Consider the following 13,862-nt stretch of genomic DNA (forward strand, 5'->3'; position numbering starts at 1 on the left):
ATTTCCATTTTCACTTGAACAACCTTCTACATTTTTAAATAAAGCTACGGGGCCCCCCAGGGCACATCCAAGTTGGCGGAACAATTACATTGGGGGGCTCTGGAACCAAGCGTGAGGAGTTCGATTCCTGGTGGGAACCTTTGATCCAATAAAGGAGGAATTATTGGTGGATTAATCACCATGGAGGAGACTTCTTTTGGGGAAGGAGTAAAAGCCATGTGAGAACCTGGAAACCAACAAGGGTACATCCTGCGATTTACCTCCCTGAGCAGCTGAGGGGCCGGAGGTTCAGGGACGAGGATATAATCTGGCGCAAGCTGGGACACCTCGTTAAAAAATAAAAAATAAAAAATAAAGCCACAGGGCATTATTATTTTATTTTTTTCTAAAAAAAAAATAAAAATAAAAATAATAAATAATAAATCGGTAAAAACAAGGTTAAGGAACTGGTTTTTCCACAAAATCTTTCAAGCCATTTATCAATTTAGAGCAAAGTAACATAATTCAAACCACCGCAAGAACTGCAATTGTCACAAATTCTGCTTTAATTGAAAACATTAACAGAACGAATAGCAACACAAGCACTAACATATGCTGCAATTAAGCATCAGAATTATTGGTCAGGATATAGGATTCATTCTGTAACAGAGATTTCAAGTAATCGCATCAACAATAACTAGAGTACCATAAGCATTTAGAATGCTATGAATCTGTCCAGATGTTGACTAAAAAAGATAGCTCGGACGTTCATCCCAACCAGACTTCTGAAGATAGCTCTGACATCCATCCGAAAAGTTTCTAATGACCATACTTCTGAAACTCCCACTCGCTGTTGTCTGTACAATGGTAATGAAATGATAATGAATTGTAAAATGGAGGTGATTATAATAGAGAATGGAAAACAGTACAACAACTTACCCAAAGGGCAAACTTGACGAGTCTTCAGCCATCGACTAATGCAATGGAAGTGAAATGCATGATTGCAAACGCCTAAACAAAATAAGGGGTCAAAAAACTTGTCTCAATCAAAGGACAAATGTGCGCCAATGGAATGGAGGACCATTTGCCAAATTATTACACACAAAATCTACCATAGTTAATGTGCCTCATATAATGCACTAATAAATGGAAAACCAGAAAAATAAATAAATAAATAAAAAATGTACAAGGCATGGCTCAAGAATCCAATTTGAACAAAGCTGACTATCAGAAAGTTTGATTTAAACTAGAAGCCTCATTATCTTGTTCAACAGTGATTCCAAACAACACAATCTTAACAGACTGCTAAGATGATTACCTTGTAAAGAATAAGGTGTACAAGAAACAGTATACGGAAATGACAAAATTTCATCCCCAGTTAATGCAACTCAATATCAGAAGCATACAAAAAAGATGATATACCACTACGCATTCAGACCTAAAGAAGATCCAAACACTCAGGAATCTGTCTTCCACATCTTCAAATCATACAACAATATTTCTTTGTTCTTGATGACTAGAAAAAATAAGCATGCAGCGTTCTAAAGCATCCATCTTATGAAGAATAGATAATGCCATCATGACTTGATGCCAAAATTCATACAGCAAAGTTTCAATTCTTTTTTGCTCATCTATCCTGGTTGTGTGGAAGTGTGTTATGCCCAATCAGTTCCTAAACCTAAGAACTAATAGTTTAATGATGCTTATTATTTGTACTAAAATAAACAAGGGAAAAAAAGTAATCAGTTGATAAAAACACCATTAAGGGGAGTATGCAGAAATTATGCTACATACAAAGTACGAAAAACAATAAAAAACACAAGACATGGTGAAAGACAATACTTGATTTTCTGGACATCATAAATTACTTAAATTCTCACTCCAATTAGTATCAGCACCATGAATGGAAGTCCTTCAGTAAAATTACCACAACTATTATTATTTCCGGAGGACCAAATTAATGTTTTCCTTCTTATGAATTTATACATAGTATTTCAAACGGTCTCTTCCTTAAGTTCTCACAATATTAAATTTCCTGGTCATATTATACCATTTATATTCCGACTTTTGCGGAGAGCACATCATCTCATTGAAAATGCTCTGAGCCAGGATGCCAACATGCACAAGCTATGTGGACCGTGGTGACTTAAAAATTTGGCCATTTAAGGACTCCACTAACCTGGTTACCTATTTTTCATCTGACACCCATCCTTCAATCAGTACCTTTCGATTTTTATATTTACTACATTAATCAAAAAGAAAATAACTCAAAAAGGCCTTAGACTTCCATCTCCAGTTAACAGCCTTTTCACACAATTCATCATCATTCTTTCAAATGGCATACAAATTTAAGGTTCTTTATCCAATATACTATTTTCATAATACAAAGTTTCTCTCTTTCAAGTTACTATTATTTTGCAGCAACAGTTATCATTATTTGACCAAATGCAGGAACAATCATCTTCAGTCAAGAACCATCTCATCATTGGAGGCTAGTTACGAAAACTTGAATTATTCATACAAGGAGTGCGGGAGGGGGAAGAAAGAGACAATCAATTAGCTATGCAGGTACGTAAGATTCTCATTTCTTTATCAAATTTGAATGCACTATCGACAGTAATCTTAAACCTCTCTCACTCTCCATTCTTCCGATTTCCTTTTCTTCATGCTTCCTTTCTCATGGCTCTTGTATAAGAAAATAAGCATTCAATATGGCGTGATTCAAACATATTTCAGCGAAGTGAAGAGAAAAAGTTGGAGAAACAACCACTGAGATCAATATACAAACTGCATAGGTTTATCACTCGAATGCATTCACTTTCTTAGAATCTCTTCCCACCCAAATGGTTTTTGGGAAAACTGTTAACAGACATTAATTTGTTTATGTTATTTATGGTGTACAAATATGAATAGAAAGAACAATTTCTTCAAAGCTCATATGGGTCCAAAAATCCCAACATTTTCCAGCCCCTTTGGTTATTTAATGACGCCAGGTAGCATAAGTCAAATAAAGATTAAGTTCAACTTAGGTGGATGGCATATTTTTGTCCACCTAAAGAAACACTCATTCACATGTCATTTAGTCCCATTCTTAGAAGATGCAAATGTAGGCCAGAATTACATGGCCTCATTTAGTTGCAATATTTTTTATTTTATTTAGTCTTTCTGCTGAAACGTAGTTGCAAAATATTTTATTTTATTTAATCTTTCTGCTGATGCAACGATGAATCAAATTTAGGGGCAAAAGGATTAACCGAAACAAACCAGAATTTTATTTTCAAGAAGAATGACTTTTTGTTCATTGTCAAATAGGGGACTCCCCCATTTTTGTCTACTCTAATCTCAGTTTTGGAAACTTTCTTTTTCTTTTTATGTTTTATAGAAGTTAACCATGAGTTAAAGGCAGTGTACAGGCATACATTAAATGGAATTCCAGTCCCCCTTTATCGAGTAGGTTACTAAATCACGATAATTTAGAGATGCCATGCAAGTATAGGTTAGATTGTTAGCTTACTCCAATTTTTACTGAAAGAAAGTGCTAATTCAGTGAAAGCATAAAATTGATATGAAAACTGCCTAAAGTTAACAAACCATTCTCGAAAGAAATAAAACCTAATAAAAAATGATAAACCATAACATATAATTGTCTAATATCTTTTAAGGTGTATAAGTATTAGTAGAGAATGTATGATGTGCAATGCCGAGAATCATGAGAGAACAAACATTACTGTATTGATATCATTAAAAAGAAGAAAATATTAACACATCATATATGATCTCCAAAATATCCGCGGCAGAAAACTGATGAGTTGTTCATTTAAATTATTCATGAAGTTGATCCTGTCCAGCTAACAAAGGCACATATTTACTATGTGTTCGAGACCCATTTTTCTTTAAAAAGAGTTTTGTAATGGTGATTTTTTGGACAATGTGGTTAGAAAGTAGAGAAAAGTTTTAAGTTTACGTGCAGCCTCATATTATTAGAAGAATGTGTAGTTCAAAATGAGTTTGAGAAAAAATGAATTTTTAGCTAATGAGGATCAAACAGGCCTTTAACAAACAACCAAAGAAATAACAGTTCACAAAAATGATAAAGAAAATTATCAAAATCTAGATGAGATAGAGGCAGAAACACCTTAAGATCAGTAAATAAGCTCTAATCAAAATGCAAAGTAAAGAAAATCTCACCACCAAACTCATCTATGCAATAACCAAATCATTACTAACTCTAATTGCATAATGGCTTTCAAATTTCAATAATCCCATTAACTTAAGAAAGCATCTTCCAAACATATTTGTATCCTTGATATGAAGAAAAAATTGAAATTCCATAAATTCAACTAAGATGATCACTGTCACAGTAAAATTCAATAGGCATATAATAACAGTTTAATGTACAAAATCCAATAAAAAGTCGGGGTTTCAGTGAAGCTTCATACCCCAAGCTACAGTGCACTCCTCGCTTGTAGCACTAGCTTGATTAGCCTGGCACTCGATACCTGATTACACCAATACAGAAATCAATAAACACGTTTAACCACACACAAAAAAGGCAAACTCAAAGTAAAAACTCACAGAGATCCATAATATGGTTCCTGCAAATTGCACAGTTATCCACCACAATATCTGCACCATGAGTTATAAATGGGGTTTTTCAAAACCTAAAATCAATACATCACTTAAACGTGTGTGTGCGCGTGCGTGGTAGAGTTAGGTTAATGTTTATACCCCAAGCCCAGAGCGCGACGGCGTTCCATTTCTTGATCTCGAATCGCTTGGCTTTCTTGGTTGATGTCGACGGAGTAGGATTACCGGAGGAAGGACCGGCACCGAAGGATCCCTCGCCAGCCGGAACCATAGTTATATCGCTGTCTAGAGAAGCCATAGTATCAAGGCAAGACTAGGGCACGGCTTTTTTAGTATGTGATAAATTAGGTGGGAAACGGGCGTCGCAGGCTCGGCTTGGTGGCTCGAGTTCGTCTCGAGCTGAGCATAATTTATTTTTCGCGAGTCGGTTCGAGCGTCACAAATTTTTTTTTTTTAATTTTATTATTATTATTATTTTTTAATTACCGTCGTTTGGTGCCAAGCCAAATTAAAAAAGGGAAAATTGCAGCCAAAGTACTAAATCTTTCGTTTATTAGTAGACTTTATCCAAACTTTTGATTTGTGCCACCGTGAGTACCAAACCTTTAAAAAATATGCAGCTCAAGTACAAAATGACTGTTTCCGTCTGTTTGACCCCAAAATCCGTCAGTTGACCCCATAAATTAAAACTTTAATAATTTGACCACATAAGACAAGGCTAAAATGGTCATTTTACCATTTTAATATAAAACAATAAAAAAAGGAAAAAGGAAAATTGGTCATCTCCTCCAACAACCCCAACCCCCATCCCCCAATCCCACCAAAACACAGCACCACCCACCATCGGTTCCTACAACCACTCACCATCGCGTGCTACAAACACCCACCGTCGCGTGCTACAACTATCCACCACTTAAGAAAATCGTATTTTTCAAACCCCGATTTTCATCCCTTGAAAGCTTCTGTAATTCATTTCCACCAAATCAAAACTCACAATGAACCCTGGAATTGGAAATCAGAAATTGCTCATTTTCCAATTTCTAAATCTCCTCATTATTTTCCATTCATGTTCTATAGGGGACTTGAGATTTAATAATGGGAAGTTTTTACTCCAAATTTTTTACGGGTGGGAGTGGGGGCAGTGATTTACGGGTATGGCACTACCAACGGTGGGTTGTGGGTGGCATATGGCGAGACTGATTTCCCCATTATTGGGTAGGTAGGTATGAGAAGAAATACATATAGAGGTTGTGTGTGTGTCTATATATATATATATTAGTTTAATTAATTTATTTATATTAAAATAGTAAAATGACCATTTTAGTCTTGTCTTATATGGTCAAATTATTAAATTTTTTATTTCTCGGGTCAACTGACGGATTTTGGGGTCAAACAGACGGAAATCGTCATTTTGGACTTGAGCTGCATATTTTTTTAAAGGTTTGGTACTCACAGTGGCACAAATCAAAGGTTTGGACAAAGTCTGCCATTAAACAAAAGGTTTAGTATTTCTGTTGCAATTTTTCCTTAAAAAAATGTGACTGGCAGGCTGTCAAAGGTTCAAATTTTAACTCCTTTAAAAAAAAAAAAATGATCTACGATATATTTAAGGGTAATGATATTGTTATCACAATTTTTATTTAATATATCACATTTTAATTATAATTAAGATCATCGATCGTTACTCATTATAACAATTATTTTTTGAAATTATTTTGTCAAATTTTTATTTTCAACTTTTCAATAATTAGTATGTTTCGTTGTTGATGATGATTTATATCAAAATATTTTATTTTTATTTTTTGAAATGAAAAAATAATTTTTTTGGTACTTTTATTCATTTGTTTTTTTAAAAATATGATAAAAAAATAAGTTGTATAACATTATTTCAACGGACTTTTGGACCAAAAATTACAAATACAAAATGTGTTAATCAATGAAAAGTTTTAAGATAAGAATTATATGAAAAATCATTAGAAACATAAATGCTAGAATGAGCAAAGATTAAAAATATAAAGTGCAATTAAAAAAGTTGTGTAAGATATAAAAATTGTGGTGTGAATATAATTATCCAAATTTACCCTTATATATTTAGTTATATGTCTAATACATTCTTTTTACCCTTATTTAAATGTCTGTTTCATTTGATTGTTTCACACATATCGTAACAACTAAATAATATAAATAAAATTAATGCATACAGAATGCTACTATATAACTTGATAAAATTTCATTTTGTGTTATATTTACCCTTATTTAAAAATATCTAAGTTTAAATAAAAACGGAATACCAAATGGTAGGGTAATTATATTTCCATTAAAAGTTTTATTAACTACTCAAAATTATAGTAGCAATAAATATTTATAATCTTGCTTATTTTTATACTTAAGTCCTAAATTTTTTTTCTCTATATTCTTATCATTATATGAAACTAAATAAATTATTATAACATTGTAGTATTTGTTGAAATTCTAAACCATTCACACACAACTTTAACAGAGAGAACATACAATGAAAGAAGATGAAGAGAGTCTGTTAAAGCTACGTTTTCGAATTTCCTGCCAATGGAGAGCATGTGAAAGGAATTAAGAGAGGCTTTTTTATACTTAATAATTACCCTTGTTTGGCCCTCGTTTTTTGGAAATGAAAATGTGTGGAATAGAGTTTTTTTTTGAAAAATGAGTGGTTGAAAAGAAGAAAAAATTTCGATTTACGTGTGTTATTGTTTTATGGAAGATTGTATGGTTAAAAATAGAAAAAAAATGGAATGAAATTTAATAGAAGCCATACGGGGGGGCTTAATGTAAATAAATGAGAGGGGAAATGTAGAACTACTTTGTGTTAGTACATAAACTAGATAATAAACAAAATTATGATTATTATAGCCATAAAAATCAACTTTTTTCATTGTAGAACTGTTCTTAATCAAAACAGTTTATTGTGGACTAAAGGTAAGAATTATTATCAACAAAACAATTTATTATGGGCTAGAGTTTCTTAAAACTCGAAAATAGCCTAGATGATGCTTATATATGTTAATCTATTCATGTTGGACATTGGAGTTTTGGAGAAGTCGATTTGGGTAAGATAAATTCTACAAAAAATGGTTATTTTTGTCTTTCACGAAATTTTTGATCATGCGAAAAAGATAATGTAGTTCTTGTCTCTCTATTTTTATTTTTTGATTCTTTTAGTAATGTCGATCTAAATGATGATGGAAAGCGTTCCTCCTACACATGGATTTGACAAATAATCGTGACTTTTAATTTAAACAAATTCAACTGTTAGTATCTCATGGATCTCAAGCGGTTATAACTAACTCTCCCAACATCCTAGTGAAATACATACTGACCATTAGATTCGATTAAATTAAAGGTCGGATTATTTGTCAAAAATACTTGTCAAATCCATGTGTAAGAGGAATGCTCCCCAATGAATACTATAAGCTACTTACAAGCCAATGAGTTTTGTGATTGTATTTATTTATTTATTTTACGATTAGTCAAGCTTGATTTGCATTTCAATTTAATCTCTAATATCATGGATTTAATTGTATGAAATTTCTATATTAGATTTATCAATTACTACGAATCATTTTAATTATATATATACTTTGTTTGGGGCATCCTAATCACGTGGCAACCTGACAATGTTATTTTCTCATCATATTTCATGCAAATATGCATTATTAATTTTATTTTTGTAGAGCCATTTTTTGTTGGACATTTATATGCCATATTCTATTCACCATTTCTTTGGCATGACGATTTATATTTTTTATATTTCAAAATTTATGGCTTCTATTTAGTTGTTTTATTATTTATTAAACCATGATTTAATAATTACATTTAGAAGTGATGATGGGGCATCAGCATAGGTGCAAATTATACCAAACTTCGGCAATTACGATTTTATTGAAACGTGAACAGTAGCCATTTTGTGTTGGTCTTTAATTGATTTTTATATTAAATAATATCATTTGATTTTTTTTTTCATATTTACCTAATTTTCGGCAATAAACAAATTCTAAAGAGTTAATCATAATTAGCATATGTTGTTGCATTATATTGATATCTGAGCGTAATCACATTCTTGATAAAGAAATGTGTTATATGATATATCATATATTTGCGATATAGTTTTTTCCAACTTTGATAAATAAATTACTAAACTAAGATATCAATGACTTTTTTATTTTGTATGCTAGAAACATCACAGATAATTACATCATCGTCGAAACACTAACAAAAATTGGATCCGATTCATAAATAGATAAATAAAATGTGCTAGATCGTCAGCTTAATTTGAAAAATATTAACTTTTCCCATTTTGTTAATTATTGATGTATATTTTTATTGTCATAGCTTAAATTTGTTTTCATATATGTAGGGTTGACGTCGCCAATCAAAGATTATGATTATATCTTTATAAGACAAACTTAATATTTTTGAAAAATAGTGGATTATAAAAGTATATATACTTCAAAAAGTTCCCTTGAGATCTACTACAATAAGAACGGTCCTATTGAAGTTTTAAAACTAATTTTGTGTAATGGGAATGTATTATATAATGTCTGAATTAACCAATACTTTTTGTTTTTGTTTTTTTTTATTGAAAGTTTCACCATTAAACTAATCGGTTATTTTTATAATGTTTTCAGGAAGTAATTTCTAATTTATGTTGTTTAAGGATATAATCGAAAAGTTTTTCCCATGCTTGAGAGAGGAAACACATACCGATTTCAAAGTGAAAAAATAATAGCAATCAACCCTTGTTCAACATTTTCACATTATAAACACAATTTCATAAAATTTTTATTCATATATATGTTTATATATTTACAATTTGCAATTTTCCTTTAACAATATCAATTACATCAACTATTTTAAAAAATAGTATTAATATTTAAAAAATATTACGCATATCATTCATTTGATATATAAGACGTGCAATGCACGTGCTTACTATTAGTTAATACAAATGTTTCGATGCTTTGTTTATTTCATGCATATCGTCTTTATCCTTTTGATTTTATGCATTTCACCATAAGATCAATTAAATCTTGTACAAATCATTTTTGTCATCCATTTTCAACATTAAAACCTTGTCAAGTGATGAATCTACTCTCCTCATTAAATAAACAAAGTGAAAATAAAGAAAAAAGAGAAAACAAGAAATAACTGCAATTAGTCCCAAAATTTTCAAAAAATCACCTAGGAAAGAAAATATTTTCCTTATTTTGAGGAAAATAAAAACCTATCTCCCCAAAAAAAATATTTTCATTAAAACAATGAAAATTAGACATATTTTTGAAAGTTGGAAAATATTTTCAATGAAAAAAATAGCAATCCAATATCTAAAGTAGGAATTTGGGTGAAAAACTGATATTTTTCATAGAAAATAAATATAATCAAACACATCCTAATTTCTTTAGGAAAGAAAGATTAAAAAACCTATTTCTTCTCCTACCAATCCCATCAACCCCTATCCAACGCCCTTTCACCACTACCACCCCCTCCTTTCGACAATGGAGTTTTGTTCAAAATCCAATATCTCAATTGGCACAGGATATAAATCCTTTGCAAGAACGTACAAGGTTGTGAAATTCCTTCATGTAAATCCTCTAGTAATGGATAAGGCAAAGTTATAATTTCCTTCTCATTTTCTCTCGTGTCTATGCATACCCAACCATCTTCAACATCACCCACCAGGGAGTGATATCGTTTTCGTGAATCAAAACATTATCTGTTTCTCATAGAATATGAATGGGAACTATGTTTTCGTGCTTTTATGAAGAGACTTTCAAGTTCTTCCAGATTTCTAAGTTTGACTTTATCTGATGAATGATGTTAACAATGATAACTTGAGATGGTACACATAAAGTTTAATGCTGTTGGAAGAAAACAGGTCGCCCATGTGGGTTGACCCGACCCGATTTGCATGGAAGTGAATTTTGGAGGGAGGGGTTGAAAATTGAATTTGAAAGTTAACCTTCCCACCACCCATAACTCACATCAACTTCCATTATTCATTTTTCTAAAAGAAAAACAAAGCAAAAATTTGGGTTAAGGGAGTGGAAGAAAAATACACGAGGAAAAAGACTTGATTTTTGAAAGATAACATCTCAAATTGGGTTATTGGATTGTGGCTATCAAATTCCTCCCCTTGTGATTGAGATTCTGACCAGAAGAGGAGTATTTGGTGAGCAAACAGGTGGCAAAAAGGCAAGTAATTCAACCTCTCGTTTTTCTTAGGATTCCAAGTAAGTTCTAATGTTCCAAACTCGGTTATAAGTATTCAAGCATGTTTTACATTGGTATTAGAGCCTAAGTAGGTTGTTTCCTTGCTTAAATACTTGCCGTAAATGTTTTAGATTGAATGAAATACAAGAATTCCTGTTTTCTTTAAAACCTTGAATGTCGTTAATGGCAAATTTTGATATACTTCATATAAATTCATGAAATTTATATTATACATTTATGATATTATGGAGATCATCTCTGGAAAATTTCATGCTATTTGGCTTTGTATTTTGAGAGTAAAATCAAATCCTAATTGAGAAAATCGAAATTTCATCGCATGATAATTTCTTATACGTTAAGTTCCACTCTGCCCATTTATATGCTTGGATAGATCTTCTTGAGATCTTTCCAAGGTATAAAGAACATAAAATTTGGCATTGAATTGAGGAACTTATGGCCTTTCAAAGTTTTGATAGAAAACTGCCTATTTTGGAAGACGATGAAAAGTAACTCGGAAAAGAAAAAAATCTGAAACTGAAATAGTAGCAGTAAAGGTGGGAATTCCTAATTCCATTTTAAGAAAATTACATGTTGGTCCCTAAAATATTGTAAGTGCAATTTGAAAAATTGCATGTTGGTCCTCACACTTTTGAAAATTAAATATTCCAAATGTAATTTGGAAAATTGCACGTTGGTCCCTCAAATATTAAAAAATGCAATTTTTAGTCCCAATACTTTTTAATGGTGTTTATTCCAATACCAATTTGAAAAATTGTGTGTTGATCCCAAAATGAATTTTTTTTTTTGGAATTGATTATTCCAAATTCAATTTAAAAGGTTACAAATTGGTCCCTCAAATATTCTTGATTTTTTTTATACAAGTAAAATAATTTCAGATAATCAAAAATATTTATATATATAATATTTTGGGACTTGATTAAAACCTGAAATTTAAAAAAAAAAATCAATAATATTTTTGGTAAGTGTTGTTAAGTGGTATTTGCATAGTGGGAGTTTTTTTTTTTTTTTTTTTTTTTTTTTTTTTTAAAAAAAAAAATCAATAATATTTTTGGTAAGTGTTGTTAAGTGGTATTTGCATAGTGGGAGTTTTTTTTTTTTTTTTTTGTTCTCATTTTTTTAAAATAAAAAATACTTTGAAAGTATTTGATAAACCACATCTTCTATACATTCATGAGTGGTGGATCTTGATTAAGTTATGCGATCCATTGTGACTAGTTTTTCAATTATCATGTTTGATCGAATATGACTAGATCAACATGTGGTGTTAGCGTCCTTAGAGGAGAAGCTAGTAGAGCACGAGTTGTGGAACGTATTGAAAAATTATGTGCTTATAGAAACAAAGAAATGGATCCACGACATAACCTTGTACAACACATAAAATGTCTCGAAGCGATGCGTCGAGAACTAATACATTTGGGACAATATATATGTGAGGTGGAGAGTGTATCATCTAATGAGGACGCTTCCTAAATATTGGCATGATGTTGCTATTGAAATTTTTGATAATTCATCACCTCAATGCTACAATTATTTGGTCAGAATCTTGAAGAAAAAATGGAATTTAGAAAATGAAAATTTTGTGATTAATTTCGATAAGTATGGTTAGTTCAAAAATCATCGAACAATGTGAGATTTTATTTCTCATGTTTAGTAGTTGTTTAAAGATGTTTAATATGATCGAATGTACATATTTGACATTTTGATATTATTGTATATGTTTCATATATGTCAGATTTATTCAAAATGTCTTACTAATCTTGTATATGGTTAATCTTTTACTTTAGTGGGAGTTCTAAGGTGGAAGAGTTTAAGTTATTTTGACTTAGAACCTGTGATTTTACGCTATGAAATTAATTTTGTGATAATATAACATTAGGATAATGGATAATGATTGGAAACTTAGTGAACTTTTGACTTTCGTATCTAATGTGAAATTATCATAAAACTTAATTTTCATGAGCGCAAAATGATGTGTGCATAAATGGACATTTATATGATTGTCTCTAATATTTTGACAGACCATGGCATCTAAGAATATCATAGCTGACATAAATAAAGGTGACAAATTGAATGGCGATAACTATAACACTTGGTACCATAAAATTTGGTATGTGTTGGAGGAACAAGATTGGCGTGACGGCATTAACCACGTGATGGAAGACCCAGGGGTGGGTTAAACTGCTCAACAAAGAAGGGATTAGGAAACTTACCAGACATGAAAAAAAGAAAGATTTCACTGCTCGTGCAATTTTTGTAAGTTCCGTGGTGGATGATCTCATACATGAGTGTGAGCAGTTCCCGACTACTCATTACATCTGGACATATTTGAGAGAGAAATGCGGTGGTGCTAGTGTAACTAGATTGAGGCAACTGACTATTAAATTTGACACTTACAAGAAACTTCCTAATCATAATATCACACATGTGAGGATCATGTCCACTATGATTAGGGAATTGAAGTTAGCTGGTCATTTACTCTCTGATGAGCAACAAATTTAGGCTTTGATCCGCTCCGTTCCTAATAATTTGGAACATCTGAAAGCCAATTTGACTTATAATGATAGCATCAGAACATATGCTGATGCTGCCTGCCATGTGGAACTAGAAGATGAGCGCCTTGGTGCAGCTAAATCTCTAGGACAAGCTTTTATGGCTGAATCTATTTATGGGAAAGCTTTAGGATTTAAGCATAAGAAGAACTGGTTCAAAGGTAGGAAAGGGAAGGGAAAAGAAACTGGATAGGGACCTAAAAAGAACAAACACAAGCGCAATAAGAAGGGTAAATGGTTTGAAAAGAAGAAAGATAAGAGCAAGCTGAAATGCTTCAACTGTCAGGTGTTGGGTCACTTTGCTCAGGAATGCCCTGAGCCAAAGAAGATAGCTCTTATAAATACTTCTCTTAGTGCAGTTTATGTTTCAAGCACTGTTATACTAACTGAATCTTATTCTATATGGATTGTAGACTCAGGAGCGACAGACCTTGTGACCAGGATCGAGAAGTGTTTGTGGAGTTTTGTCGATTTTAAGCTGGC

General features: G+C 31.8%; 1 protein-coding gene across 1 annotated transcript; it reads right to left on the bottom strand.

Moving 5' to 3' along the window:
- Positions 1 to 438: 438 nt before the first annotated feature.
- LOC111411455 (RING-box protein 1a) lies at positions 439 to 4,942 on the bottom strand. The gene is made up of 5 exons (XM_023041989.1): positions 4,708 to 4,942; positions 4,555 to 4,605; positions 4,419 to 4,478; positions 919 to 990; positions 439 to 836 (listed from the first exon to the last, which is right to left on the bottom strand). The coding sequence occupies exons 1-5, from the start codon at positions 4,862 to 4,864 to the stop codon at positions 799 to 801; spliced, it is 378 nt and encodes a 125-aa protein (XP_022897757.1). The 5' UTR covers positions 4,865 to 4,942; the 3' UTR covers positions 439 to 798.
- Between the last annotated feature and the right edge of the window lie 8,920 nt (positions 4,943 to 13,862).

Source organism: Olea europaea, chromosome 2 (genome assembly GCF_002742605.1).
Source record: "Olea europaea var. sylvestris chromosome 2, O_europaea_v1, whole genome shotgun sequence".
Taxonomy (NCBI): Eukaryota; Viridiplantae; Streptophyta; class Magnoliopsida; order Lamiales; family Oleaceae; genus Olea; species Olea europaea.

Coding starts and splice junctions, on each gene's coding strand:
- LOC111411455 (XM_023041989.1), bottom strand. CDS start 4,864: ATGGCTTCTCTAGACAGCGATATAACTATGGTTCCGGCTGGCGAGGGA. Junction 991..4,418: donor GGAGTGCACTGTAGCTTGGG/GTATGAAGCTTC, acceptor TATTTTGTTTAG/GCGTTTGCAATCATGCATTT. Junction 837..918: donor TCGTCAAGTTTGCCCTTTGG/GTAAGTTGTTGT, acceptor ACCATTGTACAG/ACAACAGCGAGTGGGAGTTT.